The 27,364-nt window shown below is 46.9% G+C and overlaps 10 protein-coding genes and 2 non-coding genes across 12 annotated transcripts; 9 read left to right on the top strand and 3 right to left on the bottom strand.

Moving 5' to 3' along the window:
• Positions 1-1,770: 1,770 nt before the first annotated feature.
• EDB82DRAFT_499445 (FAD dependent oxidoreductase-domain-containing protein) lies at positions 1,771-4,528 on the top strand. Its single transcript, XM_025735118.2, has 2 exons — positions 1,771-2,129; positions 2,757-4,528. The coding sequence occupies exons 1-2, from the start codon at positions 1,988-1,990 to the stop codon at positions 4,445-4,447; spliced, it is 1,833 nt and encodes a 610-aa protein (XP_025585857.2). The 5' UTR covers positions 1,771-1,987; the 3' UTR covers positions 4,448-4,528.
• Positions 4,529-7,175: 2,647 nt separating this feature from the next.
• EDB82DRAFT_475331 (uncharacterized protein) lies at positions 7,176-7,611 on the top strand (the record flags this gene model as incomplete). The annotated part of the gene is made up of 2 exons (XM_025735117.2): positions 7,176-7,519; positions 7,584-7,611. The coding sequence occupies 2 exons, from the start codon at positions 7,176-7,178 to the stop codon at positions 7,609-7,611; spliced, it is 372 nt and encodes a 123-aa protein (XP_025585856.2).
• A 200-nt stretch (positions 7,612-7,811) lies between these two features.
• On the bottom strand, positions 7,812-10,195 carry EDB82DRAFT_499443 (heterokaryon incompatibility protein-domain-containing protein). The gene is made up of 3 exons (XM_065608600.1): positions 9,821-10,195; positions 9,344-9,775; positions 7,812-9,292 (listed from the first exon to the last, which is right to left on the bottom strand). Exons 1-3 carry the CDS (start codon positions 10,137-10,139, stop codon positions 8,031-8,033), a joined length of 2,013 nt encoding a protein of 670 aa, XP_065464861.1. The 5' UTR covers positions 10,140-10,195; the 3' UTR covers positions 7,812-8,030.
• An 80-nt stretch (positions 10,196-10,275) lies between these two features.
• On the top strand, positions 10,276-10,965 carry EDB82DRAFT_499440 (zinc finger CHY domain-containing protein). The gene has a single exon (XM_065608599.1). The coding sequence runs from the start codon at positions 10,451-10,453 to the stop codon at positions 10,808-10,810; it is 360 nt and encodes a 119-aa protein (XP_065464860.1). The 5' UTR covers positions 10,276-10,450; the 3' UTR covers positions 10,811-10,965.
• Positions 10,966-11,148: 183 nt separating this feature from the next.
• On the top strand, positions 11,149-11,241 carry EDB82DRAFT_t141. The gene has a single exon. It is a non-coding gene; the product is annotated as a tRNA-Phe (tRNA).
• Positions 11,242-12,074: 833 nt separating this feature from the next.
• On the top strand, positions 12,075-13,812 carry EDB82DRAFT_524644 (Alpha/Beta hydrolase protein; the record flags this gene model as incomplete). Its single annotated transcript, XM_025735114.2, has 4 exons — positions 12,075-12,406; positions 12,462-12,503; positions 12,551-13,619; positions 13,675-13,812. 4 exons carry the CDS (start codon positions 12,075-12,077, stop codon positions 13,810-13,812), a joined length of 1,581 nt encoding a protein of 526 aa, XP_025585853.2.
• A 328-nt stretch (positions 13,813-14,140) lies between these two features.
• Positions 14,141-15,295, bottom strand: EDB82DRAFT_499435 (uncharacterized protein). Its single transcript, XM_025735113.2, has one exon. It carries the CDS (start codon positions 15,039-15,041, stop codon positions 14,328-14,330), a length of 714 nt encoding a protein of 237 aa, XP_025585852.2. The 5' UTR covers positions 15,042-15,295; the 3' UTR covers positions 14,141-14,327.
• Positions 15,296-15,848: 553 nt separating this feature from the next.
• Positions 15,849-15,941, top strand: EDB82DRAFT_t142. Its single transcript has one exon. It is a non-coding gene; the product is annotated as a tRNA-Phe (tRNA).
• Positions 15,942-16,615: 674 nt separating this feature from the next.
• On the top strand, positions 16,616-17,646 carry EDB82DRAFT_575111 (uncharacterized protein; the record flags this gene model as incomplete). The annotated part of the gene is made up of 4 exons (XM_065609958.1): positions 16,616-16,723; positions 16,809-16,908; positions 16,960-17,153; positions 17,202-17,646. The coding sequence occupies 4 exons, from the start codon at positions 16,616-16,618 to the stop codon at positions 17,511-17,513; spliced, it is 714 nt and encodes a 237-aa protein (XP_065464859.1). The 3' UTR covers positions 17,514-17,646.
• Positions 17,647-18,040: 394 nt separating this feature from the next.
• EDB82DRAFT_536527 (uncharacterized protein) lies at positions 18,041-19,313 on the bottom strand (the record flags this gene model as incomplete). Its single annotated transcript, XM_065609285.1, has 7 exons — positions 18,041-18,197; positions 18,255-18,435; positions 18,490-18,555; positions 18,614-18,738; positions 18,785-18,827; positions 18,888-19,091; positions 19,148-19,313. The coding sequence occupies 7 exons, from the start codon at positions 19,311-19,313 to the stop codon at positions 18,041-18,043; spliced, it is 942 nt and encodes a 313-aa protein (XP_065464858.1).
• A 2,426-nt stretch (positions 19,314-21,739) lies between these two features.
• Positions 21,740-23,018, top strand: EDB82DRAFT_499431 (major facilitator superfamily domain-containing protein). The gene is made up of 2 exons (XM_025735110.2): positions 21,740-22,032; positions 22,087-23,018. The coding sequence occupies exons 1-2, from the start codon at positions 21,773-21,775 to the stop codon at positions 22,850-22,852; spliced, it is 1,026 nt and encodes a 341-aa protein (XP_025585849.2). The 5' UTR covers positions 21,740-21,772; the 3' UTR covers positions 22,853-23,018.
• A 368-nt stretch (positions 23,019-23,386) lies between these two features.
• Positions 23,387-26,661, top strand: EDB82DRAFT_555802 (glycosyl hydrolase family 3 N terminal domain-containing protein; the record flags this gene model as incomplete). The annotated part of the gene is made up of 5 exons (XM_065609660.1): positions 23,387-23,615; positions 23,664-23,676; positions 23,708-24,141; positions 24,189-24,277; positions 24,328-26,661. 5 exons carry the CDS (start codon positions 23,387-23,389, stop codon positions 26,209-26,211), a joined length of 2,649 nt encoding a protein of 882 aa, XP_065464857.1. The 3' UTR covers positions 26,212-26,661.
• Between the last annotated feature and the right edge of the window lie 703 nt (positions 26,662-27,364).

Here is a 27,364-nt window from a genome sequence, read left to right as displayed (position 1 = left end):
TTGCCTCTACACTAACAGCAACCGAAAGGGCAATGCGGGTTTCCAGTATACACGGGATTGTGTCAACGAGGGACTGTCGGGCTATGTTTTGAGACACTCTTGCAACCATGATTTAAAACTGAAATTCGTAATTGGGCACCATAGCCTACCAACCTCGGGAGAAATTACATGACTTACAAGCTATGGAGGATGATCTTCCATGAATTGCTTGTTTTCCCTATTTGGTGATTAAGTCTTGGCTATCCTCCTGGATCTGGAACTGACCGAATGGTTGATGATGGCTATGCAATGTACAAATAGCCCTTGGCATTGCTGGCACTGACATGCCCCTGCTTTGTCTCTTGATGCATGTAGATAAAGTTACATATAATATGTACAATGTCATATGACCGATGTACCTAGACACGTGCAGGTAAAAAAGCCACAACCGCTTGGGCCGTGAACCTGCAATTAAGAGTGGTGGGGATCTTTAAGCTTATGATGCCAAGAAATACCTCGTAAACTGGCCCTTTGCCTTCCTTTCCCAGCCTGAAATTGTAAATCTTCTTGAGCTTAGCCGCTATATATGATGACTGACCGAGTCTCCGATGATCCTCGGCCGGGTCAGGGTCTCGATTGCTGTGCCTTGAGGGTACATAAACCGCAGCTCGTCCAATTTAAGTGCTCTGGAAAGGCTAACCCAACAAGGAATAGAACGCTGCATACTCTTAAATAGGCTGGTATTGTAAGATGTGATGGTTGTTGCGATTGGTAATGCACAATGCATGAGGTTGTGACACGTCAGAGCCTTGGAGCTATCGAGGATGATGTAGGGCATTTGATAAGGCCAATAAAGAGTACTTTACATTGGAAACGTGTTATGCAGGGTCAACAAAACCACGACGCGCGATGAGACGATCCTTTACACTTTTGGCCAGGAGCTGAAGGTAAGCCAACAAATTGCCTCGCCCGTGGTTAGGGCATCGACGGCGATCTGTGACGGAGTGAGCAAAACAGCTGAAAGCCAAGGTCTAAATAAACTATTGGCACTGGAGCTGAAAATGATCGGCCGAGTGGCCTAATGAGAACAAGGAAAAATGGCGATCAATGTCTTGCTTCATTTTTTTTAAGGCTTAAATCGCTAAGGAATGGGGACAGTCGCTCTAGAACAGCCTCGGCTAAACCGAGCGTTGTATGGATGGTATGATAACTGGAGAATTGCACCACCAACTGAACAAACCATTGTCAGTAACAAATGCGCTATTGGGTGCTAGACAGCTCCAATTGGCTGAACCAAGTAATGGTCAGCCGGCTTGGTAGCTGGAATTGGACTTGGACTTTGCTTCAATTCAGGACTTTACCGTAGGTAGTCTTCAACGGCGGCAGCGGAAGCATGGAGTGTAAGATGACCAAAGCGCGAGGCGAGGCCTCAAGAAGGAATAAATCCTGGATGATGTTCTTCTACTCGGTAGCTTGCCAAGACACAACGTTGGAAGCGAAGTGATCCACAGAGAGAGTGGATAAAGGTGTTGGATATCATGACTTTTAAAGAATGAAGTCTCTGCTTAAAACTCATCTTGTTTTTAAATAGAATTGAAACTGAAGACTGTAAGAGATAGGGGAAAAAGCAAATGAGGGTACCTTTTTTTACGAGGTGGCATTGTTCCTGTCCTGGATAAGGAATGCGTTCTTGAACGAATCGAGTTTAGGCCAAGATCTGAGAGAAATACAGGGGTAAATTTACATTAGTTTAGCGCGCACCAGTTGAAATTCCGGGTCCCGTGGATGCCCCTCTGATCCATTTCTTACTGTATTGTACAGATATCCAGGGCCGAGATCTTTAACGACGTTCCCATTGTCACCCCCCATCGTCTTTGGTCTCGTCTTTCCTTCGCATAACCCAGCAAGCAAGCACAGATCACCTTTCACTTCTTACCCCTGGCAGACCCCAAGTCGGTCCTTTCCTATCTTAGCCAAGGGTCCAGACTTTTTGACACCTACACGCACAATGAGCAGTGGTAGCTCATCTATTCAGGCCTTGATACGAAGACTTCGAGGTAGCCAATTTACCAGGACCGACCTCGATTTAGAAGCTCAAACACACAGACCCTCGTCCATCTGGGTACACCCTTTCAAGCTTCTTGGTCACTGTAAGTAAAGATCCGCCTTCTTTTTTCTCTACGTTTTTGTCTGTGTCCCGATAGTGTTGTCAATAGTTCGTGGTGCTTGACGTAAAGGGAATGAAGGATGTGGTGTTGTCCGTACAACCTTGCAAAGCCCATCCATTCTCCCTTGTCAGAGAAACAATGCCATGAATATCTGACTACCAAGGCGCGGCATATCACTTCAATATGGTATAGCTGCCTCTTCCTCCCGGTCCGGCACAGCACCGCGTTCAGAAATGCAGCCCTCCTTTGCCCAGCGTTCTAGAACTACCCCAGCATAATACCCCTTCCGCTCCAAATTACAATATTTCCTATCTCTTAAAATACGAGGTCCTCGCGACCAAAACGCACAAGCAGTCCTTTCTACACACACCATTTGGCAGTCAAACCCACTCCACCACCCGGCGCGAGCTTCCGCAAGCCATGTCTCTGTAGCCGCCCCTCCAAAAAGCCATTGTTCTCTGTATCTCGAACTTTGCTTGTCCGTGGTTCTTTCAAGGGCCAGCCTGCAAGCCGCCCATTTACTTTAATACCTTATTTATCTACCGCCCTTCCCATTGCCCTCCGCTTGAGTAGTCAAACCATCTCTTCCTCCGTTAATAATCATGGCAGCTCTCTTCCGGAACCGGCTCCTCCTCCTAATCGGCACCATTTGGATGGCGTCGTATCTCATGCTAAATGCTACCGCCGCACCGCATGAGAGAGCAGATGTACCAGGAAAGTACGATGTGGTCATCTACGGAAACACAGTCGCCGCCATTGCAGCAGCCGTGCAGACAAAACGCATGAAGAAGACAGTGGCGATTGTCTTCCCCGGCAGCACGCTGGGCGGCCTCACAACATCTGGCCTTGGTTGGACAGACTCCAAGAACGGGAACTCCATTGGTGGTATTGCGAGAGAATTTTATGGAAAGGTTTACTCCCATTACCAAAAGAGTAGCTCCTGGAACCAAGAGACACGATCGGGCTACTTGGGCCGAAGAATCGGCGCTCAGCCTGGCCCTGCTATCGATGAGAGCAAGAAGGTCCAGTGGACCTTTGAGCCAAAGGTGGCTGAGTATATTCTCGAGAAGTGGATGAAAGATGGCAAGATTCCCATTTTCCGCAACCGAGCTATTGACAGGTCAGCGGGAAGTGTGGTCAAGAAGAATGGACAGATTTCTTCTTTTAAGACACTGAACGGAGATGTCTTCCAGGGCAAGATGTTCATCGATGCCAGCTATGAAGGTGATCTCATGGAGGCAGCTGGCATCTCCTGGCGCACAGGTCGCGAGAGCACCGGCGACTACAGTGAATCAGTTGCTGGCTTTCGCCTCGGTGCCCTCGAGCAACTCTCCAAGGTCGACCCCTACAAGAAGAAGGGTGATCCAAGCAGCGGTCTTATTGAAGGCGTCGGGCGAGTGATCAAAGACGCTACCGCTCTTCAAGGTCAAGGCGATGATTTCCGTCTTCAGTCATACAACTTCCGCATGAGTCTTACCAAGCAAACCAATAACAAAATCCCGTTCACCAAGCCTGCCGACTACCGCGAAGCTCAATATGAATTGCTCCTGCGATACTTTGAGTCAGGTTACACAGGAACTCCTTTCACCAGCCAACTCATGCCCAACATCAAGACCGATTCCAACGCTCAGAGCCACGTCAGCACTGATCTTATCGGCGAGAGCTTTGAAGATAACGGTAACTACGCTACGTGGTCTTATCAGAGACGTCGACAGGTTTATGAGCAACACAAGTCTTATACCCAAGGTTTCTTTTGGACAATGGCCAACCACCCGCGCATCCCTCAAGACCTGCGCACCCGGGTCGGCGAATGGGGTTATGCCAAGGACGAATGGACTAATAACAACAACTGGCCTTACGAGATCTACATCCGAGAAGGTCGTCGTATGAACGGTGGCTATACCATGCGCCAAAGCGACATCCAATCCCCCCCTGCACGCCCCAACAACAGCGTTGGCAAAGGCGCCTACTCCCTCGACGTGCACCAAGTTGAGCGTGTCGTTGTCGATGGAAAGCTGCGCGACGAGGGTAAAGTGCACATCGCCACGCCAGGCCCCTTCAATATCCCCTACCAGACCATCTGCCCCAAGTCGGAGGATGCATCAAACTTCCTTAACCCTGTTACCATGAGTGCAACTCATATTGCTTACTCTGCTATTCGTATGGAGCCTACATACATGGTTCTTGGCCAGAGTGCTGCCACTGCGGCATGTCTTGCCATTGACCAGGGTGTCAGTGTTCAGGACGTGGATCTTCCCACATTGATCGCTAGACTCAAGGCGGACAAGCAGGTGCTATAGGGTCTTTTTTTTGCAAAGTTTATGATACCACAGTCTTTTAATCAATTTATTCGAAGTTCTCTCGTAATCGATATTTCTCGCAACTTGTAATTTGATGCTCATTCGCTGTTTTTGATCTGTTGAACGCCCTGTGCATCATCACATTTAAACGACGCCACTGACGATGATGTAGCCTGTCAGCCTGTTGCTCGCCTAAGTCCCGTGAAACTAGTAGGCGTCAATTACCGAACAGCTGTAAGTGAGAGTGTAAGTGGAGGGGTAAGTCGGTGTGGCTTGAAGATCAAAATTAGCAATTGACATTGGTGAGTTGCAAGTTGAAAATTGAAATTAATATCGGTCACATTTACTGTATTAGAGAGGCGCAAAATCGTGGCCGATGACTGGGTATGAGTAGATTGTGCATGATCTATGCAGAGATCAAGAATCTGGTTCAGTGAATTTTAAACATCAGTTACAAGAACAATAGTTTTGGGAAGTGGGTAAATCAGGCACGACATAGGCGCTGAGCCCTTTATCATTGGAAACCTTTTGACTTCGGCACGAGGGTAATAAAGTACGAATAGCAGCCTGCTTTTTTACGTAGCATAGAAGCGAAGACTCGAGTTCTAATCAACCTCTGTGCTCACTGGCTCCCGATAGAAAGCGTAGACCAGACAATGTTTGGAACGGCGAGAACGGACAACTAGCTTCCTTTCGACCACTCAAGCTCGCCCCGATGTCAATACCTGACAGCCCAACAGTGATCAGCATGACTCGGTTCTCCTAGATGTAACTCGAATCATCCATATCAGTTTAAAATTATGAATTCTGTCAATGAATGCCATTGTAGACTAAATCGGCAATTGTACATTTTCGTATCAAGAAGAACAACCGTTTATAAATGTCGAGATAGTAAAACTAGCTCTCGATCTATCGTCACTAAAAATGCAACAGACTAGATATGCATCAAGGTGCTAATAATACCCATTTTTACGATAAATATACCTAATGTTTCTGTTATCAATCTTTTCTACTATTTGGTCCTTGCTATTGATCTTGACTTGTTATATGTTATGCCTTTTAAGGCTTGAAACATTGTCTTCCTTTTGAAGATATCGGATTTCTGTACTTAAATGGAACTGCTGACTCATATCGTACTCATACAAACTCCTAGTTATATTTAGGCTTTTGTAGGGTCGTACTGAAACAGAGGCCTCTGGTGTATAGTTGCATGAGGCTCGTGCATGTTCTTTTATGGTAGTATAGCTTCTCGTCAGGATAAAATACAATGCGGCCTATTTTAACCAACATACTGTCTAGAAGTTAGCGAGTAGCCTCGACATGAAGACACATTGGTAAGTGTTGTTTTATATCTAAATAGACTACAAAAGCGGCAACCTCGCCAAATCAAACAACTCTGAAGGTATCCTATAATAAAAAACTACTTTCCATATCTATTCCGTCAATCAAGCATGCGACGTATCTCGAGGATGTTAGTTTCCACCGCTGATACATTGGTTTTGTTTTTATGACGAAACTTCTGCCTTGGTCTGTTCAGGCTCGCCCCTCAGAGATACCGAGGTTGTCTACTTGGAACTTATGTACATGCTATATTACATTGCCACACCGAAGGATGAAGTGGAGAGAAGTGACATTCTCGGATACCGGAGACCTAATTGACAAGGATATGGAGATGGACTGTCACATGCCCAGACCTACAAATACATGTGGGCTCCGGTCACAGGAGCCGCCAGTTAGGTTGAGTAGAACACAGGGTATTGGTGGATCGTGACGATAGGCACGGGCAAGATGGGACAAAACTCGCCATGACAGGTACATGAATACAGTTATCTAAATTAAAACTATTCCTTCAATCGCTTGCGAGGGTTTGGCTCGTATATGCAAGCTACTGTTTCGTGATGCTGATCTAGACCAGCCTCAGCACTTTGACCCTCAAACCCCATGGAGCATTTACCAACGAAGGAGTTGAAAACAGATGCAGCAATTGTTCCGTGCCGCCTAAAGACCGATAGGTATTCTTACTGGGTAAAATACGGAATAGAGTCAACACGATGAAGGGCGGGCCGCAGCGGTATCTGCAGGTAAGCCGCGTAAATGCAAGCCCTTGTGGGTTTATGGAGTTCGGCTAGGGTTCTGATATGACATGGCTCTTCTTAATGAACCATCATATTTTACTGTATGAATGTAGGTAGGCGCATAAGGCGATGTGTTATACAAGGGGCTGTTAATTAAAGTTATATATTGTGGTCAGCATCACCAGTAACAGGTTAATATCATATCTTTTGAGAAATATAATGTAGGTAGTCCGGCGGTGTGGTCTTCTGCATTTGGACATGGGGTCCCTGAAGGATGAGGTCCACAACTAATAAGCAGAGATCCCTCCCATGCTCAAGATCCACCGACCATATTTAAGCTTGTAGTTTTAGGAATGTGCCATGCAGAGCCTCTATTTAGGCAGTTAGCAAGAGGTCCATAAGGGATCTATCATTCGATATAAAGCGCAAGTCGCCTGTGAAGGATTGCAATCCTAGTGGTTAGACGGACCACGTCGACCGTTTTGTAGATGGCAGTGATGGGAGTATAACCGAGGCTTGAAGAGTTCTATTCCAGACTCTGGGTATAAATACAGACCTTGTGCCTCTGTCAACATTCATCTCTGGCATCACAGCATCACCAACTCTTGTTCTACATTCCAACACCACGACAACTACCCAACAACTACCTCAAGATGCACTTCACCACCGCTTTAGCCTCTGTTGTCCTCCTGGCAGGCTCTGCCTCCGCTGCCTGCCACGGAAGTGGCATCTTCTGGCCCGGTGGCTACAACGCCATTCTCAGCGATGCTGAGAACGAGTGCCGTAGGGGTGCTTTCACCGGCTTCTTCCAGCCTGGACAGACGAAGTATAAGTGTATCCAGTACGGTAATGGCGTCAAGCTAGAGTTCTCTATTCGAAATGGCAATACTCAAAGCGGCTTCGACCTCGGCGATGATGACTGTGTCAAAGAGTTCCGAAAGGACATTTATGACTGCTCCCGCGGAGGTTACCACACAAGCTCCGGTTGGGAGTTCAGGTTAGTTTCTATTTCTCCTAGCTTCGAAATTGATTGAGAAGGCTGACTGACAATATTTTTGTAGTGCTGACCCTAATGAGGGCCGTTGTTAAGAAAGGATAGTATAAGTACATCTCAGTATAGAAGAATGAATGATTCAATCTTCTGTAAAATGGATGCTTATACGCAAGTCGAAGGACAGAGAAGGAGCGGCGGATATAGGAGGGCTGGCAGATAGTACTTGATTAACTTGTCAAGTTGACAGTGAAGCACCGTATTGTGTACCTACGGGGCCACTATGCATCTACAATATGTCAATAAGAAGCAGTGCAAGGGTGAGAATATACACCAGAGTTTACTAAATATACTGCCCGCCAAATGCCTATCTTTTCGCCGTTCAACAATTCATTCTAACTATATCGGAAGAGTACAGATTCTCATTCTTAGTCATGATACTCGAGTCTAGACTGAAACCCAGCCTAATAGAAACTATGTTTGGAACGATAACAGGAAAATGGTAGTACAGAGAATCCTAGACCAGTCTTACGCGACTCGTTTTGGCTCGCATTATGGTTTGTGACCCATGGCTAAGTAGTCCCAGGCGCCTCAAGCTTATATACTGACCTTCTTGCTCCTTTACAGGCGAAAGAACCAACCAAAATTGAGTATATCTGTAGCGAGGTATGGACGATATTGTTTGGTTAGGCAGCTCGGGGTATCGTCCCCCGCCCAAGTGAAGACAAAAGACCGTTGTCTTCAAGGCAGTCAGACTAGTTACCTCGTCTTTTCGTGATCTTCGAACGCTGGTAAATATCCCCTGACTTGTAGTGACCTGACCATCTGGCAGCAAAACCGTGTCAGGGTGAAACATGCCGGACTTCTTCCGTCTGTTTTGAAGGACATTCTCCATTCCCCAGGTATCTTCCTTCTCGTTGATTTCGTAGTGGCCGATGCTAAGAACATCAGTGCTGGATATCTCGACCAGACATGCTGGCGCCTCAACAACAATGGATGAATTCTGTTTGGGTTGCATAAAATTATTACCGCTAGTTGAGGCGCAGTCTCCATGGATAAATTTGATGGCAGAAAGTTTGTCGCTGTTCACACATGTCTCGAGAGCAAAGTGAACCTGACCGGTAATCGATGCCCAAGACCAACTTGGCATCTCACTCCGCGTCTTGGACATCGGTGGAAATTTGTTCTCAACGCCCCAAGATGGCCACCACGCCATGTCAGAGAACAGCCACTGTTCCCAAACACCTGCAAGATACCGACCAGGAACCAGTGTGCTAAAATGCAAAGCAACGCTGCTGATAGCAGGAAGTCTATCGCTTTCGTACGTAAGCTCTCGTTTGGAGTAATCTGTTACGAGGGCTTTCCAATAATATTCCAGATCATCACCTGCTCTTGCGTATCGATATGCCAGACCGACGGAGCACCCAAGCTTGGCACCATTCTCAAACGCTTGGTGTGATCGACATTCCCAGATAATTTCAGTTTTAGAGAAATGAGCGATGCGGGTTGACAAGACATTCTCTTGCCATGTCCACGCTCTTGTGGAGAGTGGGGAGCTTGCGACCAGGGGAATTCCAGCGTAGTCGGGAATTCGTCGCACTATTACCTGTGATGTAGTTCCATCGGAGTTGGTGAAGTCCAAGTTTGACAACCGCTCTTGAGGAATCTCTTCCCTTGGCACGAGAAAGTTCTCCGAGACTTGATTCGCCAACGAAGCAGCTATCGTCAGGATGGCATTTTTATAATATTCCCCCATCTTTGGTGCCTCGGCCTCCCAATCTTGTCTCAAAGTTAGAGGTGAAGGTCATTCCGTGAAAACATGTAACCCACCTTGCTTATTTCCTTGGATGATACAAAGAGCATCAATCCAGAGATATGGAACATTTAGCTGACGTGTCAGGGATACGGCGTCTCGAAGTAGACCAGGCAATGACGACAGCTCTATCCCGCTCATCATGGAATCGATGTTGCTGTCTGTGGTCCGTAAGGTCTCCTCAGGTGGTCCCCATCGGTAAGACAGCGCACAGTAGTTTCCAGACTGGTCAGCCGTATTACATAGCATTACCTTATCCTCACGGACATCCAAGACTCTTTTCGGCAATGGATTGCTTACTGCCTGCTGGCATGCAGCATGACTGTCGTCGGACGCATCCAGACACTCATTCATACGGTCTCGCAGAAACTTGAGGCTGGGCCCAGATCCGAGGTGACCAAGACTTTCTCCTGGCCCACCAAGGCAAGGCCATGATGAAATACTGGCCCCTATAAGATCAGCACTGCTTTCTTGCACTCTGGATTAGAGGGCACCTTGAGGCTTGTAAAGTAAGTGCCACGATGCAAAATGGTCATTCAGCGTGTCTTTAAACTTAAGAATAACTGGTTTGTTCCAAGTACAATCGACAATGATCCCAGTGCAATCAACGCTAATATTATAGCGATTATAGATGGCATGGAGCAGTTTGCAGTGCGCACATCCGACATATGGCTTTTGTATCTTCGACAGTGGGATATCAATACGAGTAGCCGATTCCGAGATTTCCGGAGCTAAGTTCTTGCAATTGGGGCAAATGTCATTCGAAGGAGCGGAAGAAAATCTCGGAAGAAAAGATAGAAACTTTGGTGCCATGGAAACTTATTAGATAACGAGCAGTTGAGAATAATGTGTGTGACAAGTAAGACCGTTGATCATATCTGTCCATATTGCGGGGTCTACTGAGCTACTAATACTTTGTGGATCAATATTAATCCTTCAAATTTCATATCTCTAATCATCATAAAGGTCAAAATCTTACACACCTAGGCAGCTCATGACTGCAGAACGATCCAATTATTGAGGTGAAGAACTTTTGCCATAGTTTACGTACGAAATCAGGTAGTCTTTCTTCTTGATCAGCGCCGCAACACCAAACTAAACGACTTTCGACAACCATCAGACAAATGTCTCAACCCGTCCAACTACCAGACTCAAACGCATCCAGTCCGCCGACTGTTCATGGAGTAAACACGCGTTCAAAGCTTCAATGCGATCACTGGCACTCGGAACTGGATATCATTGCCATTCGGCATAAATGTTGCATGGAATATTATGCCTGCATAAGTTGCCATGACGAGCTGGCAGGGCATGTTTCAAAGACCTGGCCTAAGTTGGAGCGTCAAGAGCTAGCAGTTTTGTGCGGTAACTGTTCTCGGGAACTCTCTATCACTGAGTATCTGGGGAGTAACAATCAGTGTCCTGGTTGTAGTGCTGGGTTCAATCCTGGGTGCAGCAGGCACTATACCTTGTATTTCGATATGTGAATTCACACTATATCATTAAAGGTGTAACAAGAAAAAATCTGTATATCGGAGCAAAGTCCTAAAAGATCAATGGGTGTATAATAGATCCAAGCCAGACTGAATGTGTATGACGGGGAACTCGTGATATCAGTCTCAAAGATGCAAGAGAGTTACTGAGTAACTATCCAGGACTTGTCATATGTTTAAGCCACATCCATAGGCTGTGAACGAACCAGTATAATTGTTTGATTGGAAACCCAGCGCTTGAACGAGGGAGTTGTTCTGACTTAGCATCCGCGAATAGATGGAAATACATTATGTGTATGAATAAAAGGGTCGCTGTCACGATTCATTAGTCAGCGGGTTTAGCTCAGTTGGGAGAGCGTCAGACTGAAGTCAAACTTCAATCATTCGATATCTGAAGGTCGTGTGTTCGATCCACACAAACCGCAACCTGATCTTTTTGCTCTTGCAAAACAATTCAGCTTGACTGAGTGCAGTGTCTTCTTTTTTCTAGTACGTACTGACTATAGAAAGCACATACCTCTTTCCCGGGTACCTTGCACCCATGTAATTAGTGGAGTCATACTCTGTACGTGTTGGTTACCTTGATGCGTGCGGAACGTGGTAGCCCGATATCGAGTTGGGCAGAGAGCCAAGGCTGTTTGTTGTCCACTAACGAGCGCTAATCTCACAGCGGGTCAACGGCAGCTCACGCTTACTCTTACTCCCTGAGAATGAATGGTGTCATGGAGGATCCTGTATTCTCCCTTGATCAAAATTAGCGTAATTGTTGACAATTTCAGGTATGGATGCTGTCGTCATACGGCACAGCAAAGTCTCCCGTTAGATCCCGTCTGCGGCTCAAGCAAGAAGCCGAGGAGTGACGATGTTTTGTTGCAAAGACCGGCAGAGGCTTCCATGGAGGACAGAATGCTGAGATGCTCTAGTGTCAATATGTACTATGTATGGAACGTCCCGAGAATGATCGATTTCATGGCGTCGATGACTCGAGAAAGATATCCACTGCTCTACAACTCTACCTCAAGTGGTACAAGGCTGACTGACGCTGAGTGAGAAAACATGCCTCTTTGACCATCTCCCGAAATTACATGTCCCCGCTGGGATCAACATCCCTCCCTCACCACCCACCCCCACATGACTTTTTATCTGATCGTCCGACTGTCCGCTCCGGTTCTCATCGCCAGAAGCATAAAGCATCATCGAGTCCTGCGACATGCTGCCGTTCAGACAGACCATCATTCTTGGATTTTCCGTCGCCAATATGAAGATGCTCTATGATCGTTTGGCGCCGCTCCTTCTTGGCACGTCGCAGCTTCTGTTTTCCCGCGTTTCACTGGCCCAGGATACTTCAACCCTGAAATGGGCTCCTTGCGACTTAGATCTTCCTGAGGATTTGCTCAAACCTGGTGATTGCGCGACGATTGAGGTCCCTTTGGACTATACCAACCCAAGCTCTCAAAAGACGGTTGAGCTTCAACTACTCCGGTATAACGCTACCAAAGAACCTTTCAAAGGCAGTGTGTTCTGGAACCCAGGTGGTCCTGGAATCTCGGGTCTCGAGACACTTGCGTATCTCGGACAGGACTTTCGCGAGTGAGTCTGCATTTTGTTGGTATCAATTACATTACTGAATCTAACGCATTTCTAGCATCCTCGGTGGTCATCACAACATCATCTCATTCGACCCTCGGTAAGTAAGACAGACCACTACTCGAGCCAGCTTCTAACACGTTGAAGTGGCACAGGCAGAACCATCCCATTTGCGTGTGATGTAAACACCACAGCCACCACAAAGTCTCGCAGGAGCATCGATACTATGCCTCAAGCTGATCTCTGGGAATACGTCAAAAATGAAGCCTGGGAGTCCATGCAGAAAGTCACCGAGGCCTGTTACGAGACCCAGCAAGAGAATGGCCGCTTCCTCAGCACTGCTTTCACCGCGAGAGACATGATGAAGATCGTCGATGCTCTCGGAGAAGACGGCAAATTAAGATATTGGGGCATCTCTTACGGCACTATCCTCGGACAAGTCGCTGCCTCCTTATTCCCTGATCGCATTGAGCGACTTCTGCTTGACTCCAACTCTCTGGCAGACGCATACTTTACCTCAACCGGTATTGGAGGTCCCAAAGACGCCGAGAAGTCCTTGGTGCACCTCTTCACCGAATGTGTCGAGCTTGATACTGACGTTTGCCGTCTGGCCAACTATTCTGGAAGCAAAACCACAGTTGAAGACTTGCGCGACGCGACGGTCGATCTCTTCCAGAAGCTGAAAGACATGACTGATCTTCCAGAGGGTCTATCATCTGCCGATTATCCTTACGCTGGCAACTCTATTTTGAAGGCGCTGAAAAATGCCATCATGAATCTTCTTTCCAGCCCTTTCAACTACTCAACTGTTGCGGAGCTCCTCTCATATGCATTTGAAGGGGACTATAAGAAGGCCCTGAGCATGTACAAAGAGGACACATCTGAGTGGAACCTGGGTAAGAATTCTTTCCAGGGAATCGCATGCTCTGAGACTTCCCTCCGAGTCAAGACACCGGAGGACCTTTACTCCCTCTACCAGGCGCATCTTGCCGAGAGTAGCTTTGGCGATGCCATCGCGTCTGACTACATGGCATGCGGTGCTTGGAAGTTTGATGCCGCAGAGGGCATTGATACCAACACTCTCCGTAATATCAACACGAGCTTCCCGGTTCTCGTTGTCAACAATGCATATGATCCTATCACTTCTCTCAGTCATGCATACCAGGTATCCTCCCGGTTCAGAGATAGCCGTGTGTTGGTGAATGAGGGCGTTGGTGTAAGTTTTTCCTATTGAGTCTTTCTTGAAGAGATGAGCTAACTTCGTTTAACAGCATGGTGTTACTTCGCATTCATCCGATTGTCTTCTCAAGGCCATCTCATCCTACTTTATTGATGGCACTCTTCCAGAAGTTGGCGCGACTTGCAAGCCGAAGGAGGGAGCGTTTGAGTATGCTCTGTCGCGTTCATAAAAGACAGAGATACTATTATTGCTTGGAAATGGATCTACTGGACGGTATATAGTTAATGAAGCAATTTCTGTTTATTTGATAATGTGCCCGTCATACCATCCTTGCATATGAGTTGAAAAGCAAGCGCTCGACCCCTAAATGTTTTGGGGGTCAAGAAGGCTAGCGAGGAGAGCCACTGAAGAGGCCTAGAAAGTCGATTTCTCCAGGGTGCCTAGCTCACTGTGACCTGCCCGCCCGCCCAGTCAACAATGGATGGATCAGAAGAACAATTTGACAACGGTGCTCCAGAAACCAACTCTTTGCCTATTTGCATGTAACTGTTAAATCCGTAGATATATAATTGCATAATATTTCCCTAGCCTATCTATAAAATTTGTACATCGTAAATACAAAACGTTCCACAGAATAAATGCGGCCATCATCAGATAAGATCCTCCAATTCGATACTCAAGTTCTCTCTACATCCTCATGACGTTGTTTCGAAAAATGAAACCTCTATATTATCGATCTTCGTCTCAGAGTAGATATGCAATCATTCTGACAATATTGCCAATGGGGTTGGAGAGCCGCGGCGAGGCGTTGTCTGGAACAGACGAGGCAGAAGCGCTGGGGGTCGCGGCAGCAGTATTTTCATTTACCACGGGCGCGACCTGTGAAGTCTCTTCAGCACGAACTGTGGGTGTGCTGATCTCTGAAGTTTCGGTCTCTGAGGTAACGTCGGTGGTAGTTTCGGGGACACTGGTTGAAACCGAGGCTGTTTTTACATCCTGGGTTGTTGTACCAGAACCAGCAGTGGACGAGTCGTCGTTCTTGCCTTCATCTGTATCGTACACTGGGTCCAAATCAATCCCTGTGTTGTACACGCTGTAGGCGTCCGGGTTTAAGCCGCCGCAGGCTTCTCGAGGATATCCTGGGCAGCCAAGGTTGCACTGATCATCATCCACCAACGATGCTTTAGCCGGATAGGTCTCCGAACAGTAGCACTTGGTTGCATGAAGGACAGCAACACTCTTCTTCTCTTTCTGGCAGTAGCTCAAGCACTGGCCAGTTGACATGAAAGTTCTATCCTGGACAACACCCGCCTCTGATGGGAGGGTGCTGAAGCATCCTTGCGACGTCGCCTGGTTGAGTACGGCATCTCTAGCAGGCGGCTGTATAGTAGATTTGCCACTGACTTGAACAGTGCTCACGGCGAGAAAGGCAAGGAGTCCAAATTTGGTAACTGCCATAATGAAAGTTGTTGTGGAAATTCAGTTTGCGGATGATGATGGTAAGTCAAGGTGCAGTAACTAAGTGTCAAGGTACCAGTGCTAGTTTTATAGATCTTTGATCCTTCAGCCTAGAAGCGGGGGCAATTAAATTAATCTCTATAGTGCCAATCACAAAGGGCCCGCTGTTGATGTATTGTCTGTCTGAAACGAAGGATTTGGGCTGATGACTCTGCCAAGACTGGCTGAAGCAATGAGAGAAAGTAGGAAGCATGGCGGATTTGACATGTCAAAAAGAAAAAAGGAAAGGGACAGTAACGTGTGAGAGGTCGTTCAATTGTACGCCAATAAGCAAACGTCGATTCTTGTTATTGGTGCTACTAGATGAAACTTCTGAGATAAAAACAAGGCTAATTTCCTGATATTCCCGCTCGGCCAGTTGTTATGCACAGACTACTGTCATCAGTGACATAACACAGCACAATGCCAAGAAAGTCACTAAACAAAACAGACACGCTTGTCCGATATCATGAATCGGACCTAGAACCTGCTCCCTGGTTTCGGTACTACAAGGTAAATGTGTCCATACTTCTGCGGATTTTGAAGAGTCTGATAATATAATCCACTCCCACTTAATCGTCTTTTCGACACCACCCGGAACAGAAAGTATTAGCAGGGCAGTAGTAGAGTACCTAAAGCCTGTGGCCTTTGTAAATGTGAAATGCCAGATGGCTAAATAAAGGGGTAAAAGATTATTGTGGGATTTCCGCTGTGAATAGGTACCTAGACTCATTTAGTAAACCAACTCTTTATCGACCTCATTGGCTGGCGGGTTTAGCTCAGTTGGGAGAGCGTCAGACTGAAGTCAAACTTCAATCATTCGATATCTGAAGGTCGTGTGTTCGATCCACACAAACCGCAAAACCTTTTCTTTTACTTTTTCCATTTGTTTTCCTTGGCCAATCTGCAATTTGTCTTTTTTTTTTTTTTGCTTTTCATCTTTCCGAATACCTACCTACCTACTACTACCATGTATGCATGGCACTCATTATACTTATCTGCATGGGATGATGCATTGGATGTAACATATGTTGAAGACTGTCAGTTGGAATATGTGTTAAGAAGGTAGTAGGTGCTATAGTTTTTACCATTTTCACTAACAAAGTCTTTTCAGGAATTCAAAGATAACTTTTTACATCCACTATTAATAAAGTAACTCCCAGTTACTCTTTGGCAAATGGTATATGATATCCCTATCAGAGAAATTGCAAAGTCGAATAGATAGAGTTGCAGATGCTCTAATAAATGGAAGCATATCGTTATATCATGAGCTAAGACATCTGCAATGTATTAAATCTTAACTTTGATTATGCTTCAAGTTGAAAGTATCGACTCTACTGCCAAATGAGAATCCGCAGATAATTAAATTCAAAATATGAAATCCCATAAACTATGCCAGAATTAGACTTTTGGTTGGACTATAAAAGCTTACCGATGGTCCCTGTCTCTTTGGAAAAGATCTTCCCTAGAACATTAACTGTATCGATCGCTCCTCTTCTCTTCTCTACAACCAACCACAAACAAACACATTCAAGATGAAGACCTCCGCTACCATTGCTCTTGCCGCCACTGCCACTGCCACTGCCACTACTGGCTTTTCAGGTGGTTACGGTAATACCCTCGACTGGGTTCCCGAATGCGGTGTAAGTTTCCATTAAAGACAAAGGAAAAGGTTACCTAACTCACACGGCGCATATCACCTGTGTTAATTACGCTGTTAAATCGCAGGGATGTGATCCCCTTCTTCAGGAATGCTACTGTGGTTGGGGTTTCTTTACCCCTTGGAAGGATTGCATCTTGAAGACGTGCGAAAGGGAAGACTTGCCAAGTATGTGAATTCGTCGACATATGATAAGTGCAGCTTGTTGATGTGCTATAGATGGCTATATCTGGGGTATCACTCGCTGTGACCCCAAGAGTTCTATGTACGTCGCTGATGGGGTCTACGATTCAGATTTGAAGGCCCTAGACGGAACGGTGGTCCCCCCTCTTCCCGCAACTCCCCCTGCCTGGTCTGCCTCGCCCACCTTCATTTCCGACCCTGACTGGGCCTTGGAGACCCCTCGTAGTATTGTAAGTTGACGTACTCCTACTTCACCAACAACCTCTAACGAGTAATAGAAGAGCAGCGTCCACTCCCCAGCTACCGCCGCCGAGCCTGTCGCCGAGTCCACTGCAGTCGCCGAGCCTATCGCCGAGCCTATCGCCGTCGCTGAGCCCACTACTGTCGTTGTGGCCGTCTCTGATGAGGTCAAGAAGAGAAGTATTCTCACAGCAGCCGCTGCCGAGTCCACCACTAAGGCTTCCGTTACTAGCACCACAGCTACGTCGACCAAGCATGCCACTGTTACTGACTCCGGCTCTGGAATGACCAAGGTTGCCATGGCCTCTGTTGGTTTGGCCTCGGTAGCGGTTATGTTCCTCCTCATGTAAAAGGAGTGTCGGACTACCTAGTTTGGTAATGTCTGGAACCTATGGTTAGGGTATGCCATCGAGGGCACACGTGAGAATAATTTTCTCGATAGAAGATCTTCAAATGATGCTAGAATATATTGTACACCCTCCCAATGAGAACACCAGTTTTAGCAAGACGAATGCCAGATGCGTGCCACTGCGAGACCTATGGATACGTGTTGTGCAAACCTCTCACTTTTGTTTACATGCCACAGAATAATCCTCAGAGTTCAGCTCCCTAACAAGTCTCTAACCCTGCCATGGCTTCTAAGCATGGGAAGAAGTGTTGTGCCTCCTGGTTGAGTAAGTAATTGAGAGCCAAGTCACAGCTCAAGAATCTTCGTGCAAAGGATGCATCTCTCTGTTGGATAGTGGGATATCTTTCCTTTTTCATTGCTACCTGGACGAATTATGGTTCTAGTCTATGCCTATCATTACAGACGAGAAGCAATGGTCCTCGAGGCCCGAGTAGACGAAGGAAGAACATAATTTCAAGATGAAAAAATTTAGAGCGGCTTGTCATATTGCCCCTCGCAGGTGTCGAGAACCTTCCCGGTTAACGGCTCGCTACCACCCCTCTCTTTCGCTTTGTTATCCCTTCTCCTCAGTTTCGCACTCGGTGGGCTTTCACAACCTGCCGCAGGTCCCATGCAAACAACCTCGCTATTGATGATTAGTAACTGTTATCTAGAAGACAGCTAACTTGTAAAGATGACCTACTAATCTTTATCCACCCGATCACATGTACTGTCGAGTGACAAGGTCTCGTTCAAAAAGGTAGACACAGCAGCAAACTGGTGAGAAAGGATGTTCCAATTCGATTGGAAAGATGCCATTCTCCCGGGTAAGAACTTTTCGATCGTGGCAAGCACACCCATCTGGGCAAAAGCCTCGCGATATGCTGGAATTCGTCATTTAGCAATGCGTTCATGAAGCTTTATACGGATGAACCCACAAAGTTTGGCATAATCATCGCTGACAAAGTCATCCTTGTTGAACTCGTTGATAAACAAATCTGTGTCTAAAAAGGGGAGTAAGTCATCTGTCATCTTGCATTGGATACGGTCCGCGATACACACCTGAGAACATCTTGCCATACTTCTTGTGGCCAAGGTAGTAATCGACGCCATGGATAGCCTCGTGAACCCAGTCCTGAAGCCTTTCGGTAGTATTGCCGTAGTATATCACATCTCCCCGAGGATAGCTGGGAGGTCAGAAATAAACACCACATTACTCGAATCTGTACTTACGTCGTGCAAGCGCCGATCATCGTGTTTTTCAACATCGGAGCCGCTAAATGAGATATCAATACATAATGTCGGACGTAGTGCAGAGAAAGAAATAATAACTGACCGAATTGAATTCGAATGTAGTTTCGCAAGCCGATAGGGAGGCGACCAAAGTTGTCGGCCATGTCTTTTACAGGATTCGGCGATTTGTGATGCTGACAGATGACCCAAGGCTGGGGACAGTCCTCATAAAGAACATCGTAGACTTCCATGTCATAGGCATTCAGGCCTTCCTGGTCAGCCAGGACTTTGCATTGCTTAGGCAGCTCTGTTCATGATGTCAATCACAGTTCATGAGACGTTTCCCCATAGAGAAACACTTACTTCCCCATGGCCACTTGGTGAGAGTGTGCGGTGTCTGTGGAAGAGCTTCGAACAGGTCGTCGTCGACGTGGTTGAAGTCCACACAGGGGCACAGAACGGGCTTGTCAAGTTTGCTAAGTACAGGACTTGCGAGAGCAAGGATATTTGCAAGTTTGATGAAGCGCATGGTGGATGAATTTGCTGTTGGTTGACGGCAACTTGATATGTCAGTTTACAAGTGAAAGACGGAGATTGTGTGTTCTTAAGTATCCATAACGGTTTAGAGTTCATTGGGAGGCCCCCAAAATGGTGATAGAAATCTGTCATCATGCTTGGTTTGGGCTGAGGGCTATTGACTGATTTGAGATGCTGTTCAAGCCAGCTCTGCTGTTCTTGTTACGTTGTCACAATCTCATTCGACGTGGCGATAACTAAAAGAGCTTATAACCTATTCCAATAAAGTGAATGCTGCTGCTGTACGCTGAGTTCGAGTAAAAGCAAATGGATCCTATGTATTCAAAATGATTCAAAGAAACGCATGCGTGGTGGAATTGCGAAATAGTGTAGTCTGTCGCCTTTGTAACTTTGCCATATCGATGCAATATCTTCTCAAGTCAGACAGTCAACACAGAATCAAAATAACGCAGTATCGCATGCTTGCATGAACCACCGAAATTCAGTGGAGCGAGTCCACCTCCGAGTACGTCCGACAATTTGTCTGACCCTGCAAGGTAGCGCGAGAAGCCATTGCCAACCATTTCCGCCTCGATCGATCAGCGACAAAGGTTAATTCGATGGCTGGTAGCTCAAAATGGCCACATTGTATTTTGTTATCATTACCCAAGCCAATAGCAGGGAATCAATGGTATTGCCACGGCCGAACTGTCAAAATCCAGCAGAGTGTTGGGGCTGGAACCAGCCATCCAGTATGGTCAATCGGAAATTTCACATCGAAGGCTATGGATTGTTGAGGACAACGCAGTTTGTAATACCACTAATTTCATCAACGTTATCATTCGCTGACAAATTCATGCTTTGATTACTTGCGTTGGCTCATCTCTTGTACAGTTGGGCAATGAACTGTCCCTGCCACCAGAGTGTTCGACTGATCAATAATCACACATGTTTCGCATACCCATAGACCTTACAGGATAAGCCATGGATGGTTAAATGCAGTTGATCACATTGCTGATTCTATCACCGAAAAGCAATCTTTTTTTCTTCCGAATAGGTCGTGATGGTGAGACATTGAATCTGCCGTAAGACTTTTGTCTGACAGCACGCGATCATAGTCAGACTTGAGATAACTCATAGAACTCTAACATCTCAAAGAAATTGAAGGTCGACGTCAATCGGCCACATTATAGCACCTCGATTTCAGCATCACGATCTGTGTAGGTTGAGGATCATCGAGACCAACATGCCCAGATGTTCCAGAACTCGAATACGCTTCACTGTATGTAGTGTTTGACATATCGCATCTTCCAATTATCTGATTTATTACAAGGACGCTAGTGCGAGTGCGAGTGTGAGTGCGCCGCCAAACAGAATAGCCTAAAAGCTCGATGCAAACCCCATGAGGTTGGTATTACATGGTGTGCAGTCTTCGCCAACAGAGCTTCACACGGCGCACTATGTCAAGAACGGACCATCTGTAATTACTTAAGATGCCCTGGAAACTCCAAGATTGTGCCAGTAGTCGAAGCAATCAGATATCAGACCATCCTGGCCGACAGTCGTCAAAGAGACTACCGTGAATTTAGAGCAAGAGCCAATGTTAGTGTTCATTATGAGAGGCGAAGAGACAGTGATATTAATGAGTCTTCAGGTGGAACAAGCCAGTCTCACCGACAATGAAACTCGATGGAAACAGCATCCCAGCGGAGAAACCGAAACTGGCACCTCCTCGTGAGTCTGCCGCTCATGAAGATACAGTCGACACTCAGATACAACAAGAGTATGATGGATATCTTCATGGTCTATCACTGGTTCTCATGACCCTCTCATTGATGGTCGGTGTATTGATGATTTCCTTGGACAACAGCATCATTGGTAGGCCTCGAGTTCCACATACTACACCTTCAACTTACCAGTCAAAGCAACTGCAATCCCAAAGATAACGAGCAAGTTCGACAGTCTTAGTGATGTCGGTTAGTAAGCGTTTATTACCAACAAAGTACCATTTCTGACCTCATTCTCCCCAGCCTGGTACGCATCAGCTTACCTTCTGACCCAACTCTCTGCCCAGCCGACGTTTGGCAAGATATACACCTACTGGAACTTGAAATGGGTTTACTTAGCATCGTCGGTAATTTTTGAGACAGGTTCTATACTCTGCGCCGCTGCGCAGAGTTCACCAGTGTTCATCATCGGCAGGGCCATAGCTGGACTTGGTGCTGCAGGCGTTTTCTGTGGTGCCATGATCATTATATCCAGCATTGTTGAGATGAGAAAGCGTCCGTTGCTTTTGTCAATCGTGTCAAGTATGTATGGTATATCTTCGGTCATTGGGCCTTCACTCGGTGGTGTTTTCACTCATTCCAAGCAGCTGACTTGGAGATTTTGTTTTTGGGTAAATATACGTGAGTGAACTCCTATCATCCTTACGGAATGGTGTCTAATTTTCTATAAGCACTGGGTGCTTTGATGGCTGCCATCATCATGTTGTACTACCCGTTGTCTCTTGGCGAAGCGCCAGACAAGGATAAACCCTTGAAAGAAAAGGTCCTTGGCCTAGGACTCAAGAGTGCTGTCCTTCTTGCAGGAACTCTTGTTTGCTTATTTCTAGCACTACAGAATGGTGGTTCTGTTTATCCATGGTCTGATTCGCGTGTCTGGGGATGCTTTCTAGGATTTGGTCTGCTTCTCATTCTTTTTACGTATATCCAAATACGACAAGGTGAAGCGTGCGTGAGCCCCCTAGAGCAGGGCTGATTCCAACAGTGGCTGACAATTGACAGAGCTTTGATCAAACCTCGTATTGTTTCTCAACGGTCAGTCCTTCTCGGATGCATGTTCTCTGCCCTCTACCAAGGCGCAATGACTACGCAGACGTACCATTTGCCCTTCTACTTCCAAGCAATCAAAGGTGTGGACCCTCAGACGTCAGGTATAAACATCCTCCCGCATGGAGTGACGACTACCGTCGCGACTCTCACAACAGGCTCCGTCATCACATGGCTTGGGTACTATGTTCCTTTCATGTGGATGGGCTCGGCTATCTTCACCACTGGTGCAGGTCTGCTATACACTATTGATCAGAGCACACCATTGTCCCAATGGTTTGGCTTTGAGGTCCTTGCAGGTGCGGGGTTTGGTATAGCTATTCAGATTCCCATTTTTGCTGTTCAGGTGGTTTTGAGTACTGCAGACGTTCCTCTAGGGACAGTTTTGGTCATTATATCTCAAGCGCTTGGGGGGTCTGTAGGGCTCTCTATATCTCAGAACGTGTTCCAGAACTCGCTTCGTCAAAGGCTGAAAGAAATCAGCGAGATTGACGTTGAAGCTGTCATTGCTGCAGGCGGCATTGACTTGGAACATATTGTCTCAGGCGAAAGGCTTTCCTACGTAAGGGGTGCTTTCCGGTACGGTGTGTCTAATGCGTTCGTTGTGTCGACGTCGCTCGCTGGTGTTGCATTCTTGGCGAGCATCGGAATGGAAAGACGGAAGATCAAGTCTAAGAAAGAGAGGGGAATTGAAGCAGAATTGAGAACTCGAGAGATTTAACCGAGCGGTTATATCAGCCCACGAATATAGCATGTCATAGATAAGAGTCAATCTAAGGTGGTAATGGCGGTTAAGAAGATGCATTCTCTGTGATTGTTTCAATTCCATTCCATAATATCGCGCCGGCATTATAATTATGAGCCAATTGGGCTGTGTCCTACTCAGCTGAACCTCTTGGGAGAGATCATCAGATGCGAAGATCATCATCTCCGCATTTGTCCCAGGTTGCACTGGACGGACCAGTATACCCTCTTCGGCAGTCTCAGGCCCAAATGATCGAAGCCTGCACGCCGAAAAAGGCAACGATTGGTAAAAAGCAAGATTCGGCCCTGGAAATCAACGCACTAGATGCAGCGCCAGCGCGCATGACCACTTTAACGTTCGGCGATAGTCACGAATTGAATGGTAGACTACTTTCGGTTAAACTTGAACACGTGAAATCGTAGACAGATCATTTGGGGTGTATAATAATGCAGCGTTTCTTTCTCCTGGTCAGTGTTTGTGCTATAGGCCAAGTCATCATTCACTGCGAAAATGACTATCGTCAAAGTAGCTGCTATCACTCTGGTTAACTTTGCCATCCTAGGCTCAGGCGCACCAGCCAAGGGCTCAGATGGCTTTATCGCTGCACCATACTACCCAGCACCTTATGGTGGATGGGTAGAAGATTGGGCAGACAGCTATGCCAAAGCTAAGAAGCTCGTTGATTCTATGACGTTGGCTGAGAAGACCAACATTACATCTGGTACAGGTATCTATATGGGTATGTCTGAAAGGAACCAATAAGAGACAAGCTACTAACGCGACATAGGGTACGAAACCTTGTCCTTCTCTCAGGCCATACTGACAGCATAGTCCCTGCAATGGTAACTCCGGATCTGCTGATCGTGTCGGTTTCCCTCAGCTGTGTCTGAACGATGCAGCCAATGGTGTCCGGCAAGCTGACAACGTCACCGTATTCCCTGATGGAATCACTGCTGGGGCGACCTTTGATAAGAAGCTGATTTATGAGCGCGGCGTAGCGATCGGAAAAGAAGCGCGCGGGAAGGGTGTGAATATCTGGCTTGGTCCCTCCGTTGGTCCTATCGGCCGAAAGCCCAAGGGCGGACGTAACTGGGAGGGCTTTGGCTCTGACCCAGCTATCCAAGCCATTGGTGCTCGAGAGACCATCAAGGGTGTTCAGGAACAGGGTGTTATCTCGACTATCAAGCATCTCATCGGGAATGAGCAGGAAATGTACAGAAGACAGACCACCGATATTGTATCTCCAGCATATTCTGCAAATATTGGTAAGTTATCCCTCACCTCATGATCAGCCATTTTCTAATTAAACCAGACGATCGAACTATGCATGAGCTCTACCTTTGGCCTTTTGCCGAAGCTGTTCGAACGGGTGTAGGAGCAACAATGACAGCTTACAATCGAGTAAGTTATAGCTATTTATCAGTGCCCAAGCAATGACTCATTATCATTAGGTTAACGGCACGATGTCCAGTGAACATTCATATCTCATTAATGCACTACTCAAAGACGAGCTTGGATTTCAAGGCTTCGTCATGACTGACTGGCTTTCTCAAATCACTGGCGTCGCATCGGCCATTGCGGGTATGGATATGAGCATGCCCGGTGACCCAGTCATCCCGCTTCTCGGTAGATCACTATGGATGTACGAAATGACCCGCGCCACACTCAACGGATCAGTTCCTATGGAAAGACTTAACGATATGGCCACTCGCATCGTCGCGACTTGGTACAAGTTTGGACAAGACCAAGACTTTCCCAAATTAAGCTTCGACACCAACACATATGATGCTGTAGGCCCTCTGTACCCTGGAGCTTGGCCCAACTCACCCACGGGAGTCGTCAATAAATTCGTCCAGGTGCAAGATGATCACGACGTGATCGCCCGACAAGTCGCTCAGGAAGCCATCACTATGCTCAAGAACGATAACAACCTTCTGCCACTCAGCAAAAAAAGCCCTCTTAAGGTTTTCGGTACAGGTGCCCAAATCAATCCTGATGGTGCTAACGCTTGTGCCGACCGAAACTGCAACAAAGGCACATTGGGTCAAGGCTGGGGATCTGGGACTGTCGACTACATGTACTTGGACGATCCCATCGGCGCCATCAAGAAAGAGGCTGATGATGTCGCATTCTACAACACCGATAAATTCCCTTCTGTCCCGAGTGCGACTGACGATGACGTTGCAATTGTCTTCGTGACTTCGGATGCGGGCGAGAACACATACACGGTCGAAGGTAACCATGGCGATCGGGACGCTGATAAGTTGAACGTGTGGCATGGCGGAGACGCTCTCATCAAAGCTGCGGCTGAGAAATACAAGAATGTTGTTGTGGTGATACACACTGTCGGGCCTGTCCTACTTGAACAGTGGCATGACATGCCCTCGGTCAAAGCAATTCTCGTTGCCCACCTTCCTGGACAAGAAGCTGGCAAGTCTCTAACGAACATTCTGTTTGGTGATGCATCTCCCTGTGGACATCTGCCATACAGCATCACCAAGAAGGAGGATGACATGCCCGAGAGTGTTGTGAAGCTTATCGACTCTGGCTTCATCGATCCACCACCAGATACCTATTCTGAAGGTTTATATATTGACTATCGTTGGCTCAACAAAGAGAAGATTCGACCTCGCTACGCTTTTGGTCACGGTCTCAGCTACACTAACTTCACGTACTCGAACGCGACCATCAAGAGAATCACTACACTAACCCAATACCCTCCCAAAAGGTCAGCGAAAGGTGATGTCCTAGAATATTCCCAGGATATTCCCGATTACAAAGAGGCCATAATGCCAAGTAACTTCAAGACAGTTTGGCGCTACCTTTATTCTTGGCTTTCAGAGTCTGATGCAAAGAAGGCCGTTGAAGCAGCTGGAAAATCCAAATACCCTTACCCAGATGGTTACTCGACTAAGCAGAAGACGGCTATTCCACGTGCAGGTGGCGCGCAAGGCGGAAATCCAGCGCTCTGGGACGAAGCTTATACCATCTCAGTACGAGTCACTAACTCAGGCGCTAAATTCGCTGGAAAGGCTTCTGTTCAAGCCTACGTCCAATTTCCGGAGAGTGCCGGATACGAGACTCCCATCATCCAACTTCGTGACTTTGAGAAGACGGGGATCATCAAGCCAGGAGAGAGTGAGACTGTGCAATTGACTTTGACAAGGAAGGACCTGAGTGTTTGGGATGTTGAGGCGCAAGATTGGCTCGTGCCTAAGCCGGATGGAGAGTATCGGGTCTGGTTGGGAGGTGCGAGCGATGTCCTGGACGTTGTCTGCTATACTGATGATCTGAGTTGCGACGACGATGCTGATGGACCTGTATCATACGATTGATCTGGTCTCCCATTCATTTACGAATAGATCTTCAATTTAACATGAGCTGAACGCCACTGCAGCAAGTCAGGCTAGCTGTGTTTGAAACCCCAGAACGCCATGGACGATCTTCATTCATGACGGGCTGTGATGCGCATGCAGATGCTGTACGGCTTAACCAATCACGACAACATTTAACGCTGACAGGAGAACTAGAAATATGCAATTCCCCTGAGTTGTGCATGCGGCTTTTTACCACACCCCTTTTCACGGGACAGCTGCTATTGTAGTGTACAATTCTCATCACCTTGTCGGCCTGACGTAGAAACCGAGTAAATTTTGATTTGGTTAGTTCAGGTCAAAGTTAGACATGAAGTAAATGATGGACTAGGTGGAATTGTGACGGGTTCAGGGGTATACCCTGTCCTGTCATGACTAATTGTGCAATCAGGAGCATTTTGAAACGTAAACCGCAGGTGAGATCCGCAAAATATGATTCTTACAAAAAAGAAAAGGAAAAGAAAGCTATTTTAGTGGATTCCGCCTGTTCCTTGAGACAAGAGATAATTACGGGTGCATTAATTACCGCGCGGGGAATGGCTTTTCCACACAGTTTATCGAAGACACTAACAATTAACTAATCGGAAGATCGGGAACTCATCAGACAAAGATCACATGGGTTGGCATCTTCAGTAGGAGTTGACTGACCCCTGTGACCAGAACGCCACTTGGGCCCCCCCTGGTTATCGTAAATCATCCGTAGCGCGACTTTTGAGTTGGAACGGTCGCACAAGGTCGAAATTGATGGCGTTGTGGTCTTTTCGGAACTTGACGAAATGAGGCACAGGACTACTCTGCTTATTGGGGATAAATATTGGTCTTGGTACTGTAGGTAAAGTGGTATTCTCGCTTTCGTTACCTTGTACGGCACAGGCTCACCGGTATGTCGGGTAAAGTGAAGCGACAGTCGTTCCATCTCACTCTCCTTCTCTGTTTTAGACGTACCTGGCTGCCTGGGTAGGTTATCCTCCAGACAAGCCCTCGTGATAATCCAGGCTAGTCTAGCGAATCAACGGTCCCTCTAACTCAAGTCGGTCTGGGCCGATCAACAGGACCAGGGGTAATCTCAGTGGAGTCAGCGCCAAGTTGATTTCTGTCGGGCGAGAACTTTCAG

This window comes from Fusarium venenatum (assembly GCF_020744135.1).
Source record: "Fusarium venenatum strain MPI-CAGE-CH-0201 chromosome Unknown EDB82scaffold_2, whole genome shotgun sequence".
NCBI classification, from domain to species: domain Eukaryota; kingdom Fungi; phylum Ascomycota; class Sordariomycetes; order Hypocreales; family Nectriaceae; genus Fusarium; species Fusarium venenatum.
The sequence above is the reverse complement of the archived record's forward strand: the minus strand, read 5'-3'. Positions and strand labels throughout refer to the sequence as shown.